General features: G+C 45.9%; 4 protein-coding genes across 4 annotated transcripts in view; 1 reads left to right on the top strand and 3 right to left on the bottom strand.

The window, feature by feature from the left end:
* LOC134040988 (ras-related protein Rab-25-like) lies at nucleotides 1–2,644 on the bottom strand. Its single transcript, XM_062487211.1, has 5 exons — nucleotides 2,306–2,644; nucleotides 1,533–1,728; nucleotides 966–1,159; nucleotides 736–816; nucleotides 1–394 (listed from the first exon to the last, which is right to left on the bottom strand). The coding sequence occupies exons 1-5, from the start codon at nucleotides 2,340–2,342 to the stop codon at nucleotides 267–269; spliced, it is 636 nt and encodes a 211-aa protein (XP_062343195.1). The 5' UTR covers nucleotides 2,343–2,644; the 3' UTR covers nucleotides 1–266.
* Nucleotides 2,645–2,978: 334 nt separating this feature from the next.
* LOC134040979 (ubiquilin-4-like) lies at nucleotides 2,979–11,593 on the bottom strand. The gene is made up of 12 exons (XM_062487197.1): nucleotides 11,443–11,593; nucleotides 9,175–9,385; nucleotides 7,707–7,858; nucleotides 7,219–7,376; nucleotides 6,864–7,126; nucleotides 6,426–6,584; nucleotides 5,858–6,095; nucleotides 5,605–5,744; nucleotides 5,338–5,421; nucleotides 5,129–5,244; nucleotides 4,756–4,939; nucleotides 2,979–4,526 (listed from the first exon to the last, which is right to left on the bottom strand). Exons 2-12 carry the CDS (start codon nucleotides 9,367–9,369, stop codon nucleotides 4,374–4,376), a joined length of 1,842 nt encoding a protein of 613 aa, XP_062343181.1. The 5' UTR covers nucleotides 9,370–9,385; nucleotides 11,443–11,593; the 3' UTR covers nucleotides 2,979–4,373.
* LOC134040990 (lens fiber membrane intrinsic protein-like) lies at nucleotides 10,662–13,280 on the top strand. The gene is made up of 5 exons (XM_062487213.1): nucleotides 10,662–10,798; nucleotides 11,448–11,662; nucleotides 12,270–12,419; nucleotides 12,558–12,692; nucleotides 12,796–13,280. The coding sequence occupies exons 2-5, from the start codon at nucleotides 11,488–11,490 to the stop codon at nucleotides 12,855–12,857; spliced, it is 522 nt and encodes a 173-aa protein (XP_062343197.1). The 5' UTR covers nucleotides 10,662–10,798; nucleotides 11,448–11,487; the 3' UTR covers nucleotides 12,858–13,280.
* A 2,203-nt stretch (nucleotides 13,281–15,483) lies between these two features.
* Nucleotides 15,484–22,815, bottom strand: part of tinagl1 (tubulointerstitial nephritis antigen-like 1) — a 25,471-nt gene continuing 18,139 nt past the window's right edge. The window contains 3 exon segments of the mRNA XM_062487199.1: nucleotides 15,484–18,831; nucleotides 18,939–18,984; nucleotides 22,747–22,815. The exon segment at nucleotides 22,747–22,815 is cut by the window's right edge and continues 55 nt beyond it. Of these exon segments, the coding sequence (XP_062343183.1) occupies nucleotides 18,670–18,831; nucleotides 18,939–18,984; nucleotides 22,747–22,815 (277 nt within the window). The 3' untranslated portion in view covers nucleotides 15,484–18,669.

The following is a 22,815-nucleotide window of genomic DNA, read 5'->3' on the forward strand; positions in this document are numbered from 1 at the left end:
TAAAATAGGCCAGCTTTATTGACTAAAACATCCACACTGGAGTGGATGCATTTTCAGGACACTCATTCGCCACCTTTACAGAATTAGCAGTGTGGAGTAAAGTCTAGGGGAAGGAATGACAATTTCACCTACCCCTAAATCTAACAAACAACAATCAATTAATCCAAAAACCTGATAAAAAGCTGGATATATATATTACATATATATATATATATTAAAAAAAGAAACGTTTTTAACATGATTTTTATGAAAAGGTTGTGGAGGGGTCAGAGGTTCTTACAGCAGGTCTTGCGCTCCGTCTGTGCCTCGCTGGCTGGGCCCGTCGGGCTGGACAGGGTCACAGCGCTGATGGACCCCCGGGTCACCTCACGACTGGCCACCTTTTTGTGGATTGCTGGAGAGAGAGGGGGAGACAGAGAGGGGGAGACAGAGAAACAGAGAGAGAAACAGAGAGAGAGAGAGAGAGAGAGAGAGAGAGAGAAGCCTTGGTGAGTTGTGAGAGGATTGGTGAATGTCATGGGAGAAACTCTCTGAGAAGATGGCATTATCACAGCTAGACCTTCGAGCACAAACTGCCGGATTCAAATAATCACCAGCGCCGGCTAATGGCTACACTCTGGCCGTTGAACCACTGAGAGAGTTCCGATATCATACAGGCACCAAACATGACGACGACACAACATCATCTTGAATTGAAATGTCTTTAAGACATTTAGTTTCTGCCATGATGTGTACCTGAGAGCACGTCATGGAAGGCTGTCTCAACGTTGCTGGAGTCCAGAGCGGAGGTTTCCATGAACAACACGTTCTTCTTCTCTGCACAGGAAGACAGAGAGACAGGGAGACGCTGTTAAATCGACTCACACTGACACTCAGAGCCAAGCCAAACCACAGTACACAACCAGGGTCAGATCACACATGCACGTCAGGGTGAAAAGTATCGCTGGATGTTGTGAGCCGGCCACCTGCAAAGTCCTTGGCCTCCTCCGTGGGCACTGTCCTCTGGGTCTCCAGGTCTGTCTTGTTGCCCACCAGCATGACCACGATATGGGGGTCTGCGTGGTCGTACAGCTCCTTCAGCCAGCGCTCCACGCTCTCATAGGTCAGATGCTTGGTGATGTCGTAGACCAGCAGAGCTCCTACTGCCCCCCTGTAATATCTGGTTGGATAAGCAAAGGAGCGGGGTGAGATTTGATACTGTCTCCCAAACGAGGGAGGTGATTATTTAGGGTGTGGAGGGATGGGATTATTTAAAGTGTGGGGGGAGGGGATTATTTAAGGTGGGGAGGGAGGATATTATTTAAGGTGTGGAGGGAGGGGATTATTTAAGGTGGGGAGGGAGGATATTATTTAAGGTGTGGAGGGAGGGGATTATTTAAAGTGTGGAGAGAGGTTGGAAGGAGTTATTTGTTCAAGAGGTGGAGGGAGGGTAATTATTTGGGGGGGGTGGAAAGAGATGATTATTCCAGGGGTGGAGGGAGGTGGTTATTGGGGGATGGAGGGAGGGTGGAGAGGTGTGTTGGTGCACCCACGCAGAGGTAATGGCCCTGTAGCGTTCCAGCCCTGCCGTGTCCCAGATCTGAGCCTTGATGGTGAAGGTGTCTAGCTGGACGGTGCGCGTGCTAAACTCCACACCGATGGTGGTCCGGCTGTCGTGGTTGAACTCATTCTTGGTGAAACGGGACAGCAGGTTGCTTTTCCCCACACCGGATTCTCCTATTAAAACCACTATGGTTTTATGGGATAGTAATGGAGTTAACTTCATGCCATTTATAAAACAAAAAAAGCATCAAATGAGTCCAATTTCTGTACAGAAATTGGACTTGTTCTATTGTAAATCACAATGTCCTTGGCGGTATATTCTGTAGATGTCAACAGGTGTGCAGTTCACTCAACCTAGCACTTGATGACATCAGATCTCACTTAATGGCATGCGTACCTCTAGATGACACTTTGTTGGAATGTTTGGAATGAAAAGGCAACTCGCTAGTCCTGATAAGACACAGTTTAACTACAAACATTTGACTGTGTAACAGAGGGCAATTCAAGCATTTGAAATGCAGTTGAAATCAACTAGGCTTATGTTCTTCAACGTCAACGGGGTAAATAAAGTTCTCTACAATGGCAGCCACCTGTCACTTCCTGGTTCCCCTGAATTTCCCTGCTCTCATTACACTGCACTCCTAGTTCCTTGTTCCACCTGAGAGCACTAAAGGATCAAACTGCCCTTTGCCCCCAACTGATGTGGAATATAAAAACCCACCAGAGGCTGTGTTTACCTAGGAAAGACAAACAGACCACTAACCTTTGAAGACAAAGTTGTACGCCTCGTCAGAGCCCATGCTGTAGAGCTGCGCTCCAGTAGAATCCTACTCCCGGGGCTGGTCACACCATGAGACAGGAGAGACGGGTACACGAGAGGGTAGGAGACACAACTGCCACAGGGAATCTTCTCCTTTTCGACAGTCCAAAAAAAAGGGTGAAAACGGAGGATTGAGACTGAGACACGAAACAGGTTTGCCTGAACCAACCCTCTTCTTCTTTTATTTGTGGATAGAGGGAGGCTGCACCTGACCATGGACAGCCAGACACACCAAGACGCGCTGCCTGCCGATCCCTGTTGTGGCTCCGTTGACACAGAGAGGCGGGGGAGGGAAACAGGGAAGAGAGGGCAGAAGCGCAAGAGCAGGTGGAACAGGTAGAACTACCAGCGTGTTGTCATCACGAGACTCCACCCTCTTCTTTGTCCCTCTCCTTTACTAGAGCTCTCCAGCCAGCCTGTACCTGTTGAATATTACTCACAGGTGGATAACATGATACTGAAGAATGTACAACAGGGATGGCTACAGTGGCATTAAATAAAATGATCACTAAATCTATTTATACATTGTTTTTTGTTGTTTAGTTTTTTTTAGACATTTCAAGAAATGCATAAAACATGCAGCATCAGAATATTTCCAGTAATTCAGACACAGTCATAGAGAACTCTTCTTGACCAACTTTATTATTTTAGTACAGTACTGTTAAAAGTTAGTTTCCAACATCGGGAAATGGATGTTTTCAGCTGAGGCCAACAGACAAAGCACAGCTATGGAAGCCATTGCCAAGGTTACCACAACTACGATGCCGAGATTCTCCAAGAAAGTATTACCTAGAACGTCATTTACAACAGAGGGTACGGTTGTGTGCCAGCCATACAGGGAACATAGTAAAGCATTTCCGTAATATTCAATGCATTCATTCCCAGGAGATTTTGAATGAGACCAAAACAAGATCACCTCTAGGTAGTACTTTGCACCTCAAATTAAAATACATTATGAATAATCCGATTAAAATGAAAGGAAAGACTATCTTCTGTCTCGGATCGACCACTTGATGACAACTGATTCGATGGTGACGTGGCCACAAAACATCTCAGGCCGCATGCGTTTGTGTGAAGTCACTGCTGACACCCAACCGTGTATTTATAATTGGATTGCAATTGAACCAAGGAGAAGGATGCCAAAGGTCTTAAAGGGCCGGAGGAGACAGAAGGAACAGCAGTAGTGGCTGAAAAGAATACATCGTTATCTGGAATGACAAATCACAACTGTGGTGGGAGGAGGGTGGACTTCTTCTCAAGCGCTTGCAATAAATAGAGGAGCAGCTAGAATCTCTAGCTAGACTCTGGAAGGAGGGGGAGGGGGGGGGGAGGGGGGGGGGAGGGTACACTGGAGCGATTCGAGTTTTCACTCTTGACTTAGTCCTCCTCTCCGCCTCCTTCATCAGCTCACCATTGCATCTATTCAACCGGAAGGATCATCCCCAACTTCATAGAAATACAATGTATAGAAGGGAATAATGTCCAAGCCTAAAGTAATGGAACCGAGTCATCGCTACTCTATATTTCTGTCTGCAACGTGCCATCCTATTTGATAAACCCACGCTTTATCGGACGAAGAGGAAAAGCAAATCAACTTTTAGGAATCTCAACGCTGGATGAGGGTCGGGAGGCAAAAACGGTGCCTTTTGTCTGGATCTCTGCATCGGGCCACCCCTCAGGAGGAGTGGTTTAGTCCGGCTCTGCTGCAATGGCCTGGGGAGAGCTCTCTCCGGATGACGCCAACAGGAAGTGATGGGGAGCTGCTGTTTTGTTAGGGGAATGACTTGACAAGAAGCGGTGGAGTTAGGTTGTTACATATCCTGCCCAGGTCTTGCCTCGAGTGGGTTTGGGATTCGATTAATTTCTCTTGGTTCTCTGGAGATATCGTGTGTGCTTGTGTGTGAGCGTGCATGTGTATGTAATGTTGGCCCCTCCCCCCCCCATTTGCCCACTAGGGTGGATGTATGTGTTAGGTGTGTGCGTACGTGTGTGCGTGGGTCTGCGTGTGTCTTTATGAGGGCTGTGAGCCCAGCAGTCTCTCGATGGCGGCGTTGATGTCTCCTCCGGTGGCGATGAGCGCCTGCAGGTTGGCCTCGCGGTTGATGAAGCCCATGGCGCTCAGCTGATCCAGCTGCTGCTGGAACCTCACCTCTGGGGTCTGGGTCTAGGGGGGTGGAGGGGAACAGTTAGGGTGTCACGCAAAACCACGCATATTTACCTCTGGTGACAAATCTAAAGGGTCAATTTTTTTTTTTGGGGGGGGGGGGGGGCAGTATAAGAATGTATGTTTACATGTGTGTGTGAAAGAGAGAGAGAGGGAAAGATGGAGAGAGAGGGGAGATGGAGAGAGATGGAGAGAGAGATGGAGAGAGAGAGAAAGCTAAAACATTTACCGGCACACTTCCTCCGGCTCCGGCAAACATTTGGAGCATCTGCTGCATCAGTTGCTGCTGGGAGGGGTTTGCCCCGCCGCTCGGCGAAGAGGCGGGGTTCTCCGGGGCCACGCCTCCTCCTGTGGGCAGAGGGGTCGTGGGGAGGGGGGTCGAGGGCATGCCGGGGATCCCACCTGGCGCCAAGCTGTGAACAGGTACACAACTCTTCAGTATAACCAGGTGTTGAGGCTGTGTATTTTATGTGTTTTTTTTAGGGGGCTACTGATAGTTTAAGGGTTAGGAGCAAGGTTTAGATTAGGTTTTTGGGTTAAGGTGAGGGACTGAATTGTGAGTCCTCGAGAGTAGTAAAACAAGGATGTGTGTGTGTGTGTACCCCGGCATGAGTCCTGGTGCCTCGGTCTGCAGCGTCTGCAGGCCCTGCTGGATCTGCATGAGGGCCTGCATGGCCCGGGGGTTGGTCATCACCGACAGGGACTCCGGGTTCTGCATCTGCAAGAACATGGTGGGACGATCACCTTCTGCACATCCTCTACGATCATGAAGAACACATGAAAGTGTGTGTGTGTGTGTGTGAGTGTGTACCTGCTGCAAAAACACTGGCAGCTGGTGTCTGAACTGTTCCTGCAACTGTGGGTTTCCGGCGAACAGGGGATTATTCATCAGTACCTGGGGAAAAGGGAGAGAGAAAGAGCCAGGAAACAGGAAGAAGGGTCAGGATCCTGTCACAGACCAGCTGCAGCACTTCTACCACCACCCTTCCTTGACACACACATGGTATGCACAGAGCTAACCAGCCTTAACACGAATGCGGGATCTAGGGAAGGTTTTCTAGAAAGGTCTTGGACAAACCTGGGAGGCCACGTCAGGGTTCTGGGACAGGGACTGCATCATGCTGCGCATGTACGGAGCAGACAGCATGTTCTGCATCAGCTGGGGGTTCTCCGAGATCTGCTGCATTAGGCTCTGCATGCCGGGACTGTTGAACATCCCTGGTGCACAGGGAAAGGAGGGAAGGTGTTAGAGTGTATGTGTGTGTGTGTATACAAGTCCACACTGTGTGCCTCCAGGGTGCACATTTCACGCGTGCCCCAGGACCTCTTACCGTTGCCCAGGCTGGCCGCGTTGATCCCCAGAGGGTTCGACACGGAAGGGGTGGTGCCACCGGCGGCGGTGGTGGTGGTGCCTGGGCCTCCCGTGGTGCCCCCCCCGCTCTCCGAGGGGTTGCCGGCGTTGGGGGGGCCCCAGGGGTTAGGCAGGGGCTCGCGGTTCTCGGTCCTGGACGGCTGCACGCCCGAACCGTCCGTGTTGCCTCCCAGGGCTGAGAAGGGGTTGTTGCCAAACTGGAGGGGAAAAGAGATCATCAATGGTCACCATCAGTGGTGGTAACAGTGATATGGGGGTCAGATGGCTGAGCGGTTAGGGAGTAGGGCTATAAAATCGTAAGGTTTCCGGTTCGATTCCTGTCCGTGCCAAATGATGTGTCCTTGGGCAAGGCACTTCACCCTACGTTCCTTGGGGAGAATGTCCCTGTACTTACTGTAAGTCGCTCTGGATAAGAGCGTCTGCTAAATGACTAAATCATATGGTTACAGTGAGAAACAATGAAAAAGTACTGATATTAAAGGCCATCAACATGAAGCTAAGAGGGTTAAGGGTTAGTGACCAGGTACCTGTTCTCTGGCTGCGCTGAACATGGGCTCCTGGATGTCGGTGTACATCCTTCTCAGGGCGTTGTAACCCCCAGGGATGCTCTCCAGGTTGCTAAGCGCTCGGTCCTGGTTACGCATCATTTCCTGCATCATGGCAGGGTTTCGGGCCAGCTCCATGGTCTGGGGGGAGGGGGGACCGGAGGACGACGAACAGGAAGAGGAAAGGTGATTGGTCCGTTAAAAAGCTTACCATCATGTAAATGAAATGTAAATGGATTCATTTAGCAGCATTTGAATCCCACATGACAGGGGGGGGTTTGAACCCTCTATTGATCTGCTCTACCTCTGAGCTATCTATACCCATCATTTGCTGTGCCACCATCTTGTATCTCAAATCCATAACTAAATGATTCCCATGTTTCCACAGTTGAGAGCTCTGGGTGAAGCTGCTCGCCCCACCTGTCTCATTAGCTCCGGGTTGTTGAGCATGTGGGAGATCTCTGGGTTACGTTCCATCAGCTGCTGCATCTGGGGGTTGGCCACGATCATCTGCCTCATCAGGTCAGGGTTGGACATCATGTTCTGCACCAGAGGGTTCTCCATGATCTGAGACAGCATCTCTGGGTTGGACATGAGCTGCCTCTGCATCTGTTGCTGTAGCTCCATGAAGTTAGCAGAGCCCATGCCCAGGCCTCCCAGGCTGGACAGGTCTCCAAAGCCAGCTGAAGGAGGAGATGGTAGAGGGAGACCGGTAAGGACTACATGAACTTCAACTGTGTGGGTTGGTGAGTGGGTGGGTGGGAGATAATCTTACTCAGGATGTTGGGGGTCTGTGTTGGGGCTGAGGCTGGGCCTCCAGGGGTGCCTCCTGTGGAGGAGGGATGGGAGGCTGGACTGGGGCTAGAGGTACTGCCTCCTCCTGCCTGGGTGGAGTTTGAGGAGGATGCCTGTGAACTCGCGCCATCTGTTGCCCTGGGAGGATAAGCAAACAACGATCATGAGATGTTGTTCATATCTTTGTTGAAAAATATATAAATACACCTAACCTAACACAAATGTAATTAATATGGCGGAGAGAATGTCCCTGTACTTACTGTAAGTCGCCCTGGATAAGAGCGTCTGCTAAATGACTAAATGTAAATGTAATATAGGTTACTAATATTGCCATATTTTCTATATCAAATACGGCAATATATATTTTATGCAAAGCATATAGATGAATCCCGGAATCACTGAAATCGGCCTCCAAACTGAAATCCCTTAGACACAGCATCTTGATTATCTGTGGTTGTGTGGTCTTACTTCTGCGCTGTCTTGATGACCAAGTGGACAGTCAAGCCATCCTTGATGCCGTGCTGGTTAAGTGAGTCGCCATCCTTCAAGATCTTCCCTGCAAAAATGAGAACCAACTGGTCCTGTTTCGCTTTGAACCGCCGCGATATCTCTTCCTTAAACTGAGATATGGGAGAGAGAGAAAGATACAGAGACAAAAGGGAAAGAAAAAGTTAAAACAATTAGCCGTCCAAGACAAACTTTAACTATACTGCAGGTATTGAAGGCCACATTCCTAGGAAACTACTCAATCCTATTAAGGGTGTTCAACCCTGATTACAAATGCACCAAATCACTCTTTCAGCTTATTTCACAACAGGCTAAAATGTAATCCCGTACAAAGAAGGACAAACAGTCACGCTATGAGTCAATTGATAATCTTTTTTTTTAAATCTTGCTTCACGTTTGTCAATAAACAGACTATGTGGAAACCATATTGTCATATTGCTCTTTAAGCATTCTTGACTACACTTACATTGGTCAATACATCATTTCAGATTCAGATTAGATAGCAAGTATTTAATAGCCGAGAGTGATGCCTGAGACAGACAAATGACCCTAACTTAAGAATCTGTTTTTAGTGTATCTACCTAATAAGATGGCCTCTATATTTGTCAAGATCATTCAGAATAAGCATACAAATTATGTATATCAAAACTTCAGGCTCAGAATAAAACTAAACTTCAGGCTCAGAATAAAACTAACAACAGTTAAGTTTAGCTACCAACTAATTAATGAATGACAGATCATGGACTGTAACACATACATTGTACTTGCTAAGCTCTGGTAATTATGACATCCAGAGGATATGTATCAACTGTCTGGTATGAGTAAACATTTGCTGACATGGTGTTCTTTTCACTGTGTAAAGTGTTATATTCAAGAGAATGTTGTTAGCCTATTGGCTGGCACATAGAATGTTCTCGACAGAAGGCTCTATTTTGGCCTTCAGCTAATTTACACATCTTACCTTTATGATCAATACTAAAGAGAGCTACGGTTGGGTAATCAAAACACTAGATGGGTAGATGGGTCACTAAGCCCATATTCGCTGCTCTTCGGTTTTGCTAAAGGGAACTACCTATCCGCTAACAAGTTTGTCAATTAAGCTACCAGCCGGGTAGCTAGCTGGCTAGCTATCTGTGTATCTTACAATCAAAGATAAATTAATGAAGTACATAAACTTCCACTTAGCTAGCTAACCAACTAGATTGACGTGTACATTGTCAAATAACAAAGTGATGTTGTAGAAATATTGTTACAAGTTATGCCTAACTACTGACACGCTTATTCTCTAGCTAACAAACAACATGCACACACTTAAAGCTAAGCTAGCTTGCTAAGTAGACCAGGGAAAGCAAGCAAGGGAAGTGCCAGGGCATGACGTTGTACTAGCATAGATAGGAAGTGGGATTCCATATTGATATATTGAACCAACCTGGGTGACAGATGCATCTTCCGAGATCGCGATTTCTTCCTTATCTTTCGGGGTTTTGACTGTAACCTTAATAATAGTTCCCTCGGAAGCAACAGTTGTATTATTGTTGTTATTCACAGGATCTGCGCCGCCGTTGTCAGCCATCTTTACTCCTCCGCTGGAATCGCCTGGATTTTGTGTCCTCTTCCGGGTCATTATAGTTCACAGTTTCCTTCGAGAAAAGATCACAAATAAGAATGAAAAACATGTAATTACTCTTCCGTCCCTTGCTATGAGCCTGGACAGTTTATTTCTTTAAATTCAATTCACAACCTTCATCCTTCATTGTGGAGGTGAATCAATTCTGAATAAATTCTGGCTTCAGAATTGTATTGTATTCGAAACCATACTGAGTCAAACTTGAATTCCCTATTAAATTGGAATCCAATCTAAAGAAAGTGTTCTGATTACAATGCCTTTTAAATAAAATTGCTCTGTCATTCCACTGGGTGTTGAAATGTAGCAAAATATTAGCATGCTTGTAATTTGTCAAAGGCATAGATGGCAAAAGTACATCCTTCACTCAAGTAGAAGTACATATACTCACGTTTAAAAAGACTGGAAAAAGTTCAAGTACGGACTACACTTTTTCACTCAAGTTAAAGTAAAGAAGTTTGGAAGTCTGACATATAGCCTAGGATGGGCTATGATCAAAACAGCTCAGCCAGCCACATATCCTCAGATATATGTCTGCTTCTTCTTAGTGTCTGTGATTAAATGCTAACACTGATTGGCAGATAATAATAAAATGGCGGTCTCAATGGATAGATGATCCATTGAATCAGTAATGACACACTGGCGCTTGCATTTGATAAAGGGTATGACATTTCTGAGCCAGATGACCTTCTCCTTTTGATGGAACCTCCTATCACTGTCTTGAGAGCACGTGTGGGAGTCTGTGAATTTGTGTTTGCTTGTTGGTGCTTTTACTCCTGACGTAAAAAATCATATTAACTCACTTAGCTTATCTTTAAAAATTAAAACATCACAACATAATGTCACAACTGTAAAACTTTATAATGTTTTACAAGAATATGGCTTAATTTCACAGCTACCTGGGGACACAATAGACCTGTAGCAAAACATAAGATATAAAGAGGGACCCAATTAGTTCCAGACACCATTCCTGCATGCGTCTGTCGCCAAAGCGTCTCCACTGAATGAAAAACGTTGGACTCAGCATGTTGCATTGAATTCAGCAGTAATGCAGACTCAAGCACATCCTCAGTTCTAGAACACAGCATTCACAAACAAACTAAACAGAAAAAACACAGTCGCCACCCCATACACATAGTCCCCCACACAGAGAGAAAGGGCAGGAGTCATGTGTACCCTACACCCCCCCCCCCCCCCCCCCCCCCCCTCCATGGTGCCTTGTTCAAGCGTATCCAATACAGGGGAAGGATGGTTCAGTTTCTGCTTCCATCAACAGAAAAAACGGATAGGATAACTTTTTTGGAATTTCGCCCAGTGGAATTCTCTTTGACTCTTTCTCTCTCTCCCAGCTCGAAACCTGTGTCCCTCTCCTTCCCTATCTCCCTCTTTCTTTAACCTGTAAAGGTGAGCCGTTCTCAGAAGAAACAAGGTAAAGACAATCATTTTATATAACGTAAGTTAATGTTAACCTTATTCAGAGATGACACTGTAAATACCTTGGCGTACAGTTAACTATCAATTGAATGGCAGTTGATTATCTGGCTTTTAAACATACAATGCAGAAAAAAACCATCACCTGCTTTACTTGTATTATTGCACTAGAATATGGTTTTATAAGCTTTGACTTTATCTTGTGGCTCAGCAAAACAAAAAATGGGTTTTCTCAGTCCAACAATCCACAGTCTAACAGTCTGACAATAGCGGAAAAGAAATGTTGATGTTAAAGGAAAACTGCTGTTGTTAAATGATAATGTTTTTTTCTGTTTGTTTTAGTTCTTTGTGGGTTAACTTTACTTAGATCAATAAATGCAATTTTTTTACAGATATTATATCAGCAAACAAGTATTTAGATACCTGGACTGTATGTCTGTAATGACCAGTACAGGCAGTTAATTAAATGTCTGATTTACATTTATTCATTTGATTGACTGATTGACTTAAAATATAGATGAATACATGCATAACGGTACGCCTAGAGGTGTGATATTGTCTAAATTTGTGTTTGTGTGTGTGTACAATATGTAAACGAACATACATGTATTTTACAATTGCTAACCCCTTCATCCCTCCTACCCCAGGTTCAGGTGCTCTGCTGCAGCCCCACAATCTCAGGTTAGGATGTATAGTTTCATGGGCGGAGGCCTCTTCTGCGCCTTTGTTGGGAACATTCTCTTGGTGGTCTCAACGGCAACAGACTACTGGATGCAGTACCGTCTGTCTGGCAGCTACGCTCACCAGGGCTTGTGGAGGTACTGCATGTCGGGCAAGTGCTACATGCAAACGGACAGCATCGGTGAGACACCCACGCCCATACAACCCACATATGCTACACAAGATAGGGCGCCCAGAGGGAATGGTTGGGTTCCTTCATAGGACAGACCTGTTGCTGATGCAAAGGAATACTGCTATATGGCGCCATCTATCGTCAAAAAAGAAATATGTCATGCTGACCTTGTGTCAATTATATTCCTCTTAACCCTCGTGCTGCCTTCGGGTCACATGACCCAAAGGTTCATAACGAACCATCATTGTGTTTACCCAATTTTACCCAATACAAAAACAAATAAAAATACTTTTCTTTTAACCTTCGCAATGTGGGGGGTCTGAGACAGCCCGACGGTTAAAAGAAAATGCTTCACTTTGTTTTTGTATGCGGTAAAGTTGTCGCAATACGACGGTGGGTCACAATGACTGATGGGTCAGAACGACCCGAGGAGAACACAAGGGTTAATGCAGATAATCAGTTGAAGCAATATTACTAGATCGCGCCATATCATGTTGGATGTGTTGGTAATGTCATGTCATTTGACTGAATATGTAATGTAATGAATACACCACTATGACAGAAGTAGATATAAACCGCACAGTTAATCCAACAGTTATTGGAAATCTTTATGTAGCTTACTGGAATGCCACACGTGCTTTCATGATCCTGTCGGGGATGTCGTGCTTCGCCGGCATCATCGCAGGCATCCTGTCCTTCGCACATTTCTCCACCTTTGAGAGGTTCAATCGCTCCTTCGCTGCAGGGATCATGTTCTTCGTCTCCAGTGAGTCCCCATTTATTTCCAACATTTACTTTGCAAAAGATGACACAAACATACACAAATAAACACACACACACAAATCAACGCACATGTACACATGTAAAAACACACATTGATCATCTACACCCCTGTTTCTACCAGCTTTATTTGTTCTGCTGGCCATGGCCATCTACACGGGTGTGACAGTCAACTTCCTGGGCAAGCGCTTCGGTGACTGGCGATTCTCCTGGTCATACATACTGGGCTGGGTGGCTCTGCTCATGACCTTCTTTGCAGGTAAGAATTAGACATGCAAATATTATATTCAATCTCCCTTCTCTAAATTATTTTGATTAGACGGAATTAGATCAATTTAACACAAAACGTCTTTCTGTTCCAGGTATTTTCTACATGTGCGCCTACAGAATGCATGAGTGCAGGAGGGGGACCAGCCCTCGCTAGAGGGACACGGCCTTCACTCAATCTCCACAAACTTTAGAACCAGAGGACAAACCTACATTCAACGACCGTGTCCAGAGAGGCTTGATGCGCCTTCATGACTGGACGACAGTCAAAAAGTGTCTGACTCTACGACTCAGTGGACCCCTGGATATCAGCAGTAAGTCTGGTTGGAAGAGAGTCATGAGACACGAAGGGAACTTATACAATGGTGCTTAATTTATTTATACACATTATCAACCTCATCAAGGTCTTTACAAAGGGAATTCTGAGAAATGCTGACAGAATCATAATCATAATTACCTCATGAGCCATGTCCAATCCGTTGCAAGTTAAGGGGACTTAATGTTTGGATGAGTTTCGAACTTGGGAAGGAATAGAAGCATGTTGGTTTGGCATGTTTTAATTTCACAATAAAGTACCTCTCAAACAGTGTGTCTTGTTACGCATTCTAGATCATCCTGCTCATTCCAAACCTAATGGTGGTGCGTGGACATTCCTGACCTCAAGGTGGCAGCACTTAACCAGTCAAATCAATGACAGTCATTCCTCATACTAACCTTTATTACCACAAGTAGACTAAAACCAAAAGATGAGACGATAGAAGCAGAACAGTACCTTCTTGATGTCTACTGTGATTCAACATAACAAAGCACTCAAGTTACACCCAGACATAAAAACCAACAAAAAAACACACCTAGACGTTGTTCCTCATTGCTCTGAACTTTGCATGGACAGCGCACCAGATAACCACCATCGCCCCGGTAACAAGTAAACTGTCACCACAACACATCTGAAAGGGATCTCTACATGCTTTCCATTGTCTTCTAACCATATGGCATTCCTCAACTTAGAGAGACATTCCAATGCTCTCCTTAATTGGGTAGCCCTGACCTGAGGGTGCCTCAGTGACAATCTATGGCGTGAGGCCTCCAGGAAGGGGATGTGCAATAACAGTCTGTAATCAAACCAAAGCACAACAGTGCTTTTGAGAACAATAAAACATAGAGAAACTTGATAAAGAAATCTGCTTCTCTGGCGACCCTCTTGAAGGCAGTTGTGTTTGGCATGGCATCAGCACAAGAAACCTGAAGGTAAAAGTGAAACCAGTCTCCTTTATTTTTGTTTGTTTATGGGTGAGGAGTTTCCCTTCATTATCGTCATGTAGAAACTCACATTGTCTTGGGCAATGGGCTTGTCTTGCTGACGTCCTGAAGAACACCTAGGTGACAAAGAAAAGGATGTGGAACACTGGGAAGGTTCTAGAACATTCTTCAGTCAATGATGAGAAGAACAGAATTCCCCTTGCAAAAGAACACCCAGACCACATCCACATTGGTGTGGAAACTTCATTTCCCCCCCCCCCCCCCAAATGCCTTACATACAATCACAGCTTCATTCTCCACCTCTGCTGATGAGGCTTAAGCATCAGCTGTAAGAGGGTGAACAGTCCATGTCGAGGTAATGAATTTATGCCATCTGTGACTCATAAGCTATGACAAAAATGTAAATAACTTGTCATCAACAATCATCCCCTTTCGCGTCACTGATGAAGTTAGGGACACAACATACTTTTCCCTCAGACATATACCAGGTGCACAAGGTCATGTGATTCCTGTGTTTCCTCTTTTCTCCTGTAATCCCGAGGATTGTAGAACTGAATGTTTGTCTGGGATTACAGTAATGGACTGAAACGTGTTTACCGGTCTGCTGATCAAAGTCCTGTTCTTTTCCTTGACTGAACCCATGAAGCAAAACTCGTACACCCAGCAGTTATAATGTAAGTCGCTCTGGATAAGAGCGTCTGCTAAATGACTAAATGTAAACTACTATTAATAGGTAGAAGAAGGATCACCAAAGTCTTGTTGGCACTGGGAATGCGAGGGGAAAACATTCCTCGTTGATGACATGCCACCTGAAACTACACCTGTGTTTTTCCTGTTGAAATATGAGACAATTCACCCAATTAAGCTGATTCTCTTGAAAGACCTATAATTACTTGCGCTTCAAAAGATCCTCTTTCTGCCGATGAGAGTTAAGTACTTACGGCAGATGTTCTCTTGTGGGTAACACACACGAGTGCAGTTGTGCACGTGGGCACACATACATTCACACACATCCATGCAAACTCACACACTGCCCCCAACACAGTTTGAGCGAATAACAAACACCAGCAGTACACAACAGGCAGATATATAAGCAAATAAATAGATACGTAAGCCAACAAATGCTAAAAGACTAAATGTAAACAAATAAGATACGCACACATGTATATGAACTGACTAACACTCTCTCTTAGACGACTGTGTGTGTGTGTGCTTTTCAGTGTCTAGTTATGATTCTCGGCAGTTGAGGAGAGAGCTGACACAGCATTGTCCTGTGCAAACTATCCTCACCCCACCTCTGCCCCATCCCGTGGGTTTCAAACAATCCCGACCCCCACCTACCACTGTCTGCCCCCTCAATCCGGTCCTGACAACAGATTCTAGTATTCAGTACCTGCAGCTCTGCTTTGTTTCCTAAAATGTAAAAAACACATTTGATATTTTTCCTTAATATTATTCGTGCTCCTGTTTCCTTCGAGTTTCATAGATAATGATGTCGCTGTTATAACACAACAGATAACTAATTCGTTTTGAAAGATTTTATTGTGCAAGTGAACAAAATCATGGTTTGCATTTACACACATTACAAGAGACAGAGAGATAATAAACATTGCACAGAAAAAAGTTAAAGTATATAATTTACACATCTTATAAATAAAAAGTCTGAATATGAAGTAGTTCTTCGTCTCTAAAAACAAACTTTTTGACTGTTTTTTTTGGGGGGGGAACAGTTGGTTAAGTGATGAAGATAAATTGTTTGAGGTTCATGGTCATTTGTTATATTTGAGTAACCTTATCACCTAGAGCAGCTCCCTCTGGTCTTCATCATTGGGACCAAAAAGCTTGAGGAATGACCATGACACACTTCTTGACCGATGCACCTCCCATCCACTCTCAACATTATTAGCACCTTGCCCAAACCCTCTGTCAGTTAAATTATCATCCACCTTGAATGGGCAGTCTAAACAGAAACCTAGTGGAACGTATTTAAACAGGCAGTAAGTCCAACTTATGTATCTTGCTTTGGCCAAATTCCACTCTATTCCTCCGCATGACTTGGAGCCACTGGCTTGCTTCTGCCTGTCTTTCTTTCTCTCTCTCAGTCCATTGATCCAGACTGTCTCTCATTGGCTTATACTACAAGGAAACAACTGTCTGGCTTCAATCATGGGAAAAAACACCAATAGGCTTATACAACACATAGGCAAACAGTTATATTCTGTACCTAAAACACTATAAGGTCTGGCTGAGTAATTGAATTATGTTCGGAACTGAGAAATTTCACCAGGAAACACCTATGATATATCTATGGTAGAACATTTACTTTAGGTTAAAACAGTCACGACTAATCTAAAATATATGTGCTATACCTTCCAACTCTACTGTTTAATAGTTCATAAAGAATGAAGGAGTCCTGATAAAGCCATCACAGCCATGTGCCATCTGTGCCTGGTCTTTCCAAAGTCACACAGAGTTTGTGACTTAGTGAAACCAAGACATATGCCTCGTTGTGATATCAATTAAAAACAAAGACACATTTGCAAGAAACTGAGTTGGCACAAAACCAGGGGCATGTACTCTAAACCCATGAAGGCTGACTGTCAGCCTTCCTGGCATCGCCTCGCTGACCCATGATGCAATTCACCCAGGTGCACCATTCCTTTGATCGCCCTCTTCTCCTCTCGCTCCGATTGAACTTCTTTAAAGATTCTGTACTTGTAGCTGACGTGCAAGGCCAGCCCCTGCCTCTCTATAGCCCTCCATACAGTCCTGGACATTGCTTGTTCATCCAGACACATCCAGACAACTCTTTTCTCTCATGTGTATATCTTTCCTCTGAGGAGATGATGGGGCCCAGACTAGGGGAGATTACAATAAGGACCACAGGAAATTGTGACATAGTTATTGCAGAGGAACCGTCCAGAGTGAAACTCTATGGAGAAGAGGTTGTTGATGTTGTAGGAAGGGGCTGGCATCTCAGAGCCTGGGAATCACTAATTAACCAATTTTTTTACATTTTAGTCAGAGGATGCTGACATGCATTAAGACAGCAGTCGTCTGTGGAAACTGAGACAGTACATTCTGTTGTTTTGTAAGATTTGCAAATGACTGTGGAGGACTCTATCAAGAAGCACCTAACTAGTGACAGAAACGATAGTAGATGCTAATACACTGTCTGCACTAATTAATACTTCTTTGGATTCGCAGAGCCTCGGAGTATACAGTAGAGGTTCACAACAAGACGATTGTATGTGTTTTATCTTGTATTTGTCTGTCTTTTGCTATGTTTTGTATTGTGCTATGGACCGTTTTTTGTGTGTCCGGAATACAGAAATAATAATAATAATAAAATATACAATACAGTTAGCATTAGCAACACTAGTGAAGCATTAGCTCTTGGTGAGTTAGGGTTCAGTTACAACTGTTGTCCGACTCGCATGAAATATGACCATGAATCAGCGCCGAACAGACTTTAGCTCCCCTCTTCCTGTAGTAAGAGGTACCCATTTGATTTGTGTGTTTACTGTCGACAGGCAGCATGATTCAAAGCAACTGGTCATGAAAGATAGGGGGGATGTATGCGAAAGGCAATAGGCTTTCTTTAAAGCCATAAGATAAGAGAAAATACAGCAGCAACAAAAATAGCATGTAATTGTAGCACAGTGTACACAGAATTTAATAGATTAAGACTATCATAAACAAGCTATCTAGAAGCCCGAGACAGTAAACCGTTATTATTTATTATAAGGCATTTGATACCTGTCTGAGTGGTGTTTTGTCAAACCACAAAAAATATAACAGTAGATTAAAGTATTTTACACGTATATATTATGGGAAAATGTATATATGTTTGACCAAATGATAACCTACATCATATTTTAAAATCAAATAAATGTGTTCTGGTTGTTGATTTTTGGTGTATAGTTTTAAGGAATGTGATCATTGCAGATTATTATTTGAACGATAATTGCCTACGTGGTACAGTACAGCAGAATAACATTGAGTGTCATTCTCTGCGTTACCTCACAGTGGAATTGACATCAACTCTATGTTGTTTTGCTATTGGGACAGAGAAGGACATCCAGTGATCTAAAGGGACAGTTGACCTAACCCATAATAACGCCTTTCCCCAGGCCCATCTTGACATACTCCTATATCTTGGAATGTGTGTGCACTCTGAACCTACCAGGACAGGACAGGACCCCATCGACCAGGGTGAAAAATAATGTAATGTAATGTAAGAGTGAAATAATACACTTTGTCATGAACGTGAGGGCAGAGTGAGTGTTATTTTGAGATAAATCTAGTTATTTTGTCAAAAGTGAGGTGACGTGAGGAGAACTGGTTCTCCAGCCTTTACGAGCAGGAGGAAAGCAATGACAAACTGTGGGGAGAGGATTGTGTGAACTGTGGTCTTTGGAGAAATAAGTCCTGAGTCCTGCTTATTGCAGTGTCTTGACACTGTGAGGCTGAAAGCCTTTTTTGGTGGGCCTGACAAAGTTATTTTGCGCCATGAACCTCGAAATGGCCAAAAATTGGAGGAATAATTCTTCCCCAAGGGAAGGATTTGTTTGGGCCTTCCCCCCCCTCCCCCCCTCAGGACACTGTGAAGGTTAAGGGGGGAGAAATGAGAGATGGACTGGGGGTTGTTGGGTGGTGGCCCCTGGGTGGGGGTTAGAGCAGTTATCTCTCGCATCTGGTGGGAATCTCTACTTGCGTCGGCCATGATGATGGTGACTTTGCATGTCCTCCAAAGTGACACGGCCCCACACCCCAATCACGAACGCCTCAATCTCACACTCGTTCTCCCCGCGGGCAATACGGAAGAAGCCTCGCTCACCCCAGTTCTTGCCCCAGGAGTTGGCAGCAATCTGGAAAAACAGTTATTCACTATATTAGTCAAATACTCATTATTTCCAGTAGGTATGTTCTGACAGGATGCATGTATCCATATTCATACAGGACCAGGAGCTCTCACCCAATATTTCTTTGTTGTTCCATCATATGTTCTCTCCTCTCCCCAACTGCAAGTATAACCAGAAGGAATCATTAATGGACGAATGTTTACAGATTTTTACATTTTATTCTGATTGAATAAGTTAAGTATTTTAGCAGAGAGTGCACAGTTACACATACGCAGACAGACAGAAACACACAGAAACACACATTTTCAAGGATGACTTGATCTGTGACAGAGTTAAACCCCATTGTCAACCTTGTACACGAAGGATGTATTGCACACGAAACGGATGCCTTTGAATCTTAACTACAGAGACATGCGTTTGCACATGCACACAGTTGGTTGTGTTGGGAACAGTTCTAAGTGGAGACGCAGATCCTGAAGGTTGTGAAAGCCTGGGACAACACATCGGTCATCTCTAACAGCATCCTGAAAACAGACTTATTTATGGCCTGGGCTGAAAAACACCAGAATGATAAGAATAGTACACACAGTACCCAAACTACATGGAGAACCCACACACTACACTACACACACAACTTCTGAATTCACATCACTCCATTCCTCAGCATACGGAATTTCCCCTCTGCCTCTTCCCCCTCACAGGAAACAGGAAGGAGAGGGACGGGCAGAGAGGAAGTGGACACGCCTTCCTCCTGTCATCTTGCAGACAACAACAGCAAGAGCACTAAAGGTCAGGTGCCCCCCCCCCTCCCCCCCCCCTCCCTCATCCAGCAACACAACCCGCAAAATCTCTCTCCTCTTTCATCTCTTTCCGTCCATCCACAACCAGCAAGTCCTCAGCATGAGGCATCCACAACCAGCAAGTCCTCAGCATGAGGCATCCACAACCAGCAAGTCCTCAGCATGAGGCATCCACAACCAGCAAGTCCTCAGCATGAGGCATCCACAACCAGCAAGTCCTCAGCATGAGGCATCCACAACCAGCAAGTCCTCAGCATGAGGCATCCACAACCAGCAAGTCCTCAGCATGAGGCATCCACAACCAGCAAGTCCTCAGCATGAGGCATCCACAACCAGCAAGTCCTCAGCATGAGGCATCCACAACCAGCAAGTCCTCAGCATGAGGCATCCACAACCAGCAAGTCCTCAGCATGAGGCATCCACAACCAGCAAGTCCTCAGCATGAGGCATCCACAACCAGCAAGTCCTCAGCATGAGGCATCCACAACCAGCAAGTCCTCAGCATGAGGCATCCACAACCAGCAAGTCCTCAGCATGAGGCATCCACAACCAGCAAGTCCTCAGCATGAGGCATCCACAACCAGCAAGTCCTCAGCATGAGGCATCCACAACCAGCAAGTCCTCAGCATGAGGCATCCACAACCAGCAAGTCCTCAGCATGAGGCATCCACAACCAGCAAGTCCTCAGCATGAGGCATCCACAACCAGCAAGTCCTCAGCATGAGGCATTGCCCCGGGCCCGACTCCCATCATGCCTTGGACCTAGCTACCAGACGACCCATCCCTGTCGCTCAGTGTTCCAACGTCGCCCAAACCAAACGTTCCCAATGTCCGGTCCCGTCCCCCCCCCAGGACCCCCGCCCCCCCTTCTACATTCCCATCCTGTTTGTCAGCCTCAGGACTCTGCAGTCCGCAAGGGCCAATCGTATTATCTTTCCAAAGAGGAAAGGAATGCTGAGAAAAGTTCTATAGTTCTAGTGAAAACTCAATAGGCTGCCACAAAAAAACTGGCAACGATGTCAGCCTTCAATCAGCAGGTCCCTTTATTAGTCATATGTCTCTCAGAGGAGGGTCAGTGTCCAGATCACTCAGAATAAACAAATATAAACAGCTGGACAATCAGCAGAAGCTGAAATAGACCTAAGGGCAATTGTGTGGGTTTCGGGGAGATTTCCACTGTGTGTGCGTGTCTGTCTGCCTCACACAGAACCAGACCACTGTGGACCTTCATCCCTAGCCCCGATTCACCCCAGTACAAATAACAGACATACCACCGCCCCTCCCCCTCCCGCCATCACCCACCTACACTGGACTCCACCCAACGACCCCACCCGTGACCTCCTCCCCGGGGCTTGATCCCCCCGGTCTACCCGCTACAGTGGTGGATCAGTGGGCCAGACAATGGTCTTTCCACCACACTGGACCTCAATACCCCCTCCACAAACTTTCCCAGGGACCGGGCTTTGCGGAACGCACCACAACGGGATTTTGTCTGTCTAAACACCCACGCCACAGCGTGCAGAGAAGGGGAAGGAGGGGTGGGTTGGGATTGCGGGGTTTGGGGTTGGGTTGGGTGGGGTGGGGAGTTTACACCCCGCAAGCCCTCCATCACCACTCGCTCATCCCCAAATCAGGGTCTGCCACCCCTCCCCCCCCCACCCTTCACTACAGACTCACTGGTCATCTTTCCCGTCAGACCCAGAGCAGCGAAAGAACCGCCACGTCAGCGGAGAGCGGTGCGGGTTCACGGGAGACACGCAGCCGTTCTGACAGCCGCTAAGCGACCCGTCACCGTCGCCACTGAAGCGTGTCGGGCCGACCAGACAGTGTTGTCGTGCCAACGCGGGCCGGGCCCTGCAGAAAGGGGGCACGGCCAGACCCACGCCTGCTGTCTACTGACCTACTCAACACCAAGCACCCACTGACACCAGCACAGCTAGCAGTACTGATGTCACGTAGCTGAGCTGGGACTTGGGGCCTGACCAATTAGACCCAATGAACCCAAAGAGCCTCGAGCCCTGTGGGAAGCTGTGCTGTTACCACAGCTTCTCTCTGACTTTTAACAGCCTTCTTATTTCCTCACATACACAAAGAAACTCAACCAACGTTTAAGTCACACCTTTGCTGTGAGACAAACCACACACATTCCTAAAGCTGCCGAATAAAAAACACACAGGACCACTCACACCCAATAAAAGTTCAAATGACTAAAGCTCACGAAGACCCAAACACTGACGGCACAAGCAGACAGGAAGAGGATCCCCCATGCATGCTCTGTTTCTCTTGATCAATGGCCGATCAGATAAGGGAAGAGAAACAGCCTCCATGACGGCTCTCAGCTTCACTGTCTAGAGCCCCTTTTATTCCAGCGACAGCATTGTTTGAGCCAAACAGAAAAGCCCCTGGCTACAGCTTTCAGCAAAACACAGACACGTATACACGCACAGAAACACACATACGTTTCACACGCACCTAACGGACCAACAAGGTGTTAATTTAGTCCAGCTGGAAAGTGAGACATGGGACCCCAGCATTGCCAAAAACAGAGACACTTGGAAACAGATGGGTCACACACATGCAACCAAAACGGACAGGTGGAAAGGGTGTTCGTAGCTGCATGCTTGTACATCTGTTTTAGGTGGGAGAGAACGAGAAAGCCAGGTTTGGGGTGTGGGGGAGAGAACAGCGTGCGTGTTTCTTTGTATGCGCATGCATCTTCATGTGTGTGGGGCGACATAGAGGACTGGAGGTGATGAGTGAAGTGGGAAATAGAGGTGATGAAGTAAGGTGGAGACCACTATCTGCAAAATACAGGATGGGGAGCAGAGAGTGGGGTAAGGGGCGTGTGTGTGTGGGGTGTCAGGGTGGGGTAAGGGGCGTGTGTGTGTGGGGTGTCAGGGTGGGGTTTGAGGCGGGGTGGTAATCCAGGTTTGTTTTCAGTGAAGCCAAGGTGTTTTTCCAAACTCAGAGTGATAGACAAACTGGGAAAGGAATGATGCTGGTCACACACACACACACACACACACAGACACACACAACCAACATCTTGGAACTAGTCATGGCAGAGGTTCTCACAGAGAACAGACCATTCTAAAGTGTCCACAGAACAGGATGGTCTTACCCTGTGATCCTGACTGAGTGAGTCCCGTGTTTACGATAGTGAGGAGGCTTGGTGAAGCTCACATCTGAA

The sequence above is a fragment of the Osmerus eperlanus genome, chromosome 20 (genome assembly GCF_963692335.1).
Source record: "Osmerus eperlanus chromosome 20, fOsmEpe2.1, whole genome shotgun sequence".
In the NCBI taxonomy this organism is placed as follows: Eukaryota; Metazoa; Chordata; class Actinopteri; order Osmeriformes; family Osmeridae; genus Osmerus; species Osmerus eperlanus.

Coding starts and splice junctions, on each gene's coding strand:
- LOC134040990 (XM_062487213.1), top strand. CDS start 11,488: ATGTATAGTTTCATGGGCGGAGGCCTCTTCTGCGCCTTTGTTGGGAAC. Junction 12,420..12,557: donor GATCATGTTCTTCGTCTCCA/GTGAGTCCCCAT, acceptor TGTTTCTACCAG/CTTTATTTGTTCTGCTGGCC. Junction 12,693..12,795: donor GCTCATGACCTTCTTTGCAG/GTAAGAATTAGA, acceptor TTTCTGTTCCAG/GTATTTTCTACATGTGCGCC.
- LOC134040979 (XM_062487197.1), bottom strand. CDS start 9,369: ATGACCCGGAAGAGGACACAAAATCCAGGCGATTCCAGCGGAGGAGTA. Junction 5,422..5,604: donor ACCCTGACGTGGCCTCCCAG/GTTTGTCCAAGA, acceptor CCTTTTCCCCAG/GTACTGATGAATAATCCCCT. Junction 4,940..5,128: donor GCACCAGGACTCATGCCGGG/GTACACACACAC, acceptor ACCTGTTCACAG/CTTGGCGCCAGGTGGGATCC.
- LOC134040988 (XM_062487211.1), bottom strand. CDS start 2,342: ATGGGCTCTGACGAGGCGTACAACTTTGTCTTCAAAG. Junction 1,160..1,532: donor TACAGGGCCATTACCTCTGC/GTGGGTGCACCA, acceptor TTATCCAACCAG/ATATTACAGGGGGGCAGTAG. Junction 817..965: donor GGAGGCCAAGGACTTTGCAG/GTGGCCGGCTCA, acceptor CTTCCTGTGCAG/AGAAGAAGAACGTGTTGTTC.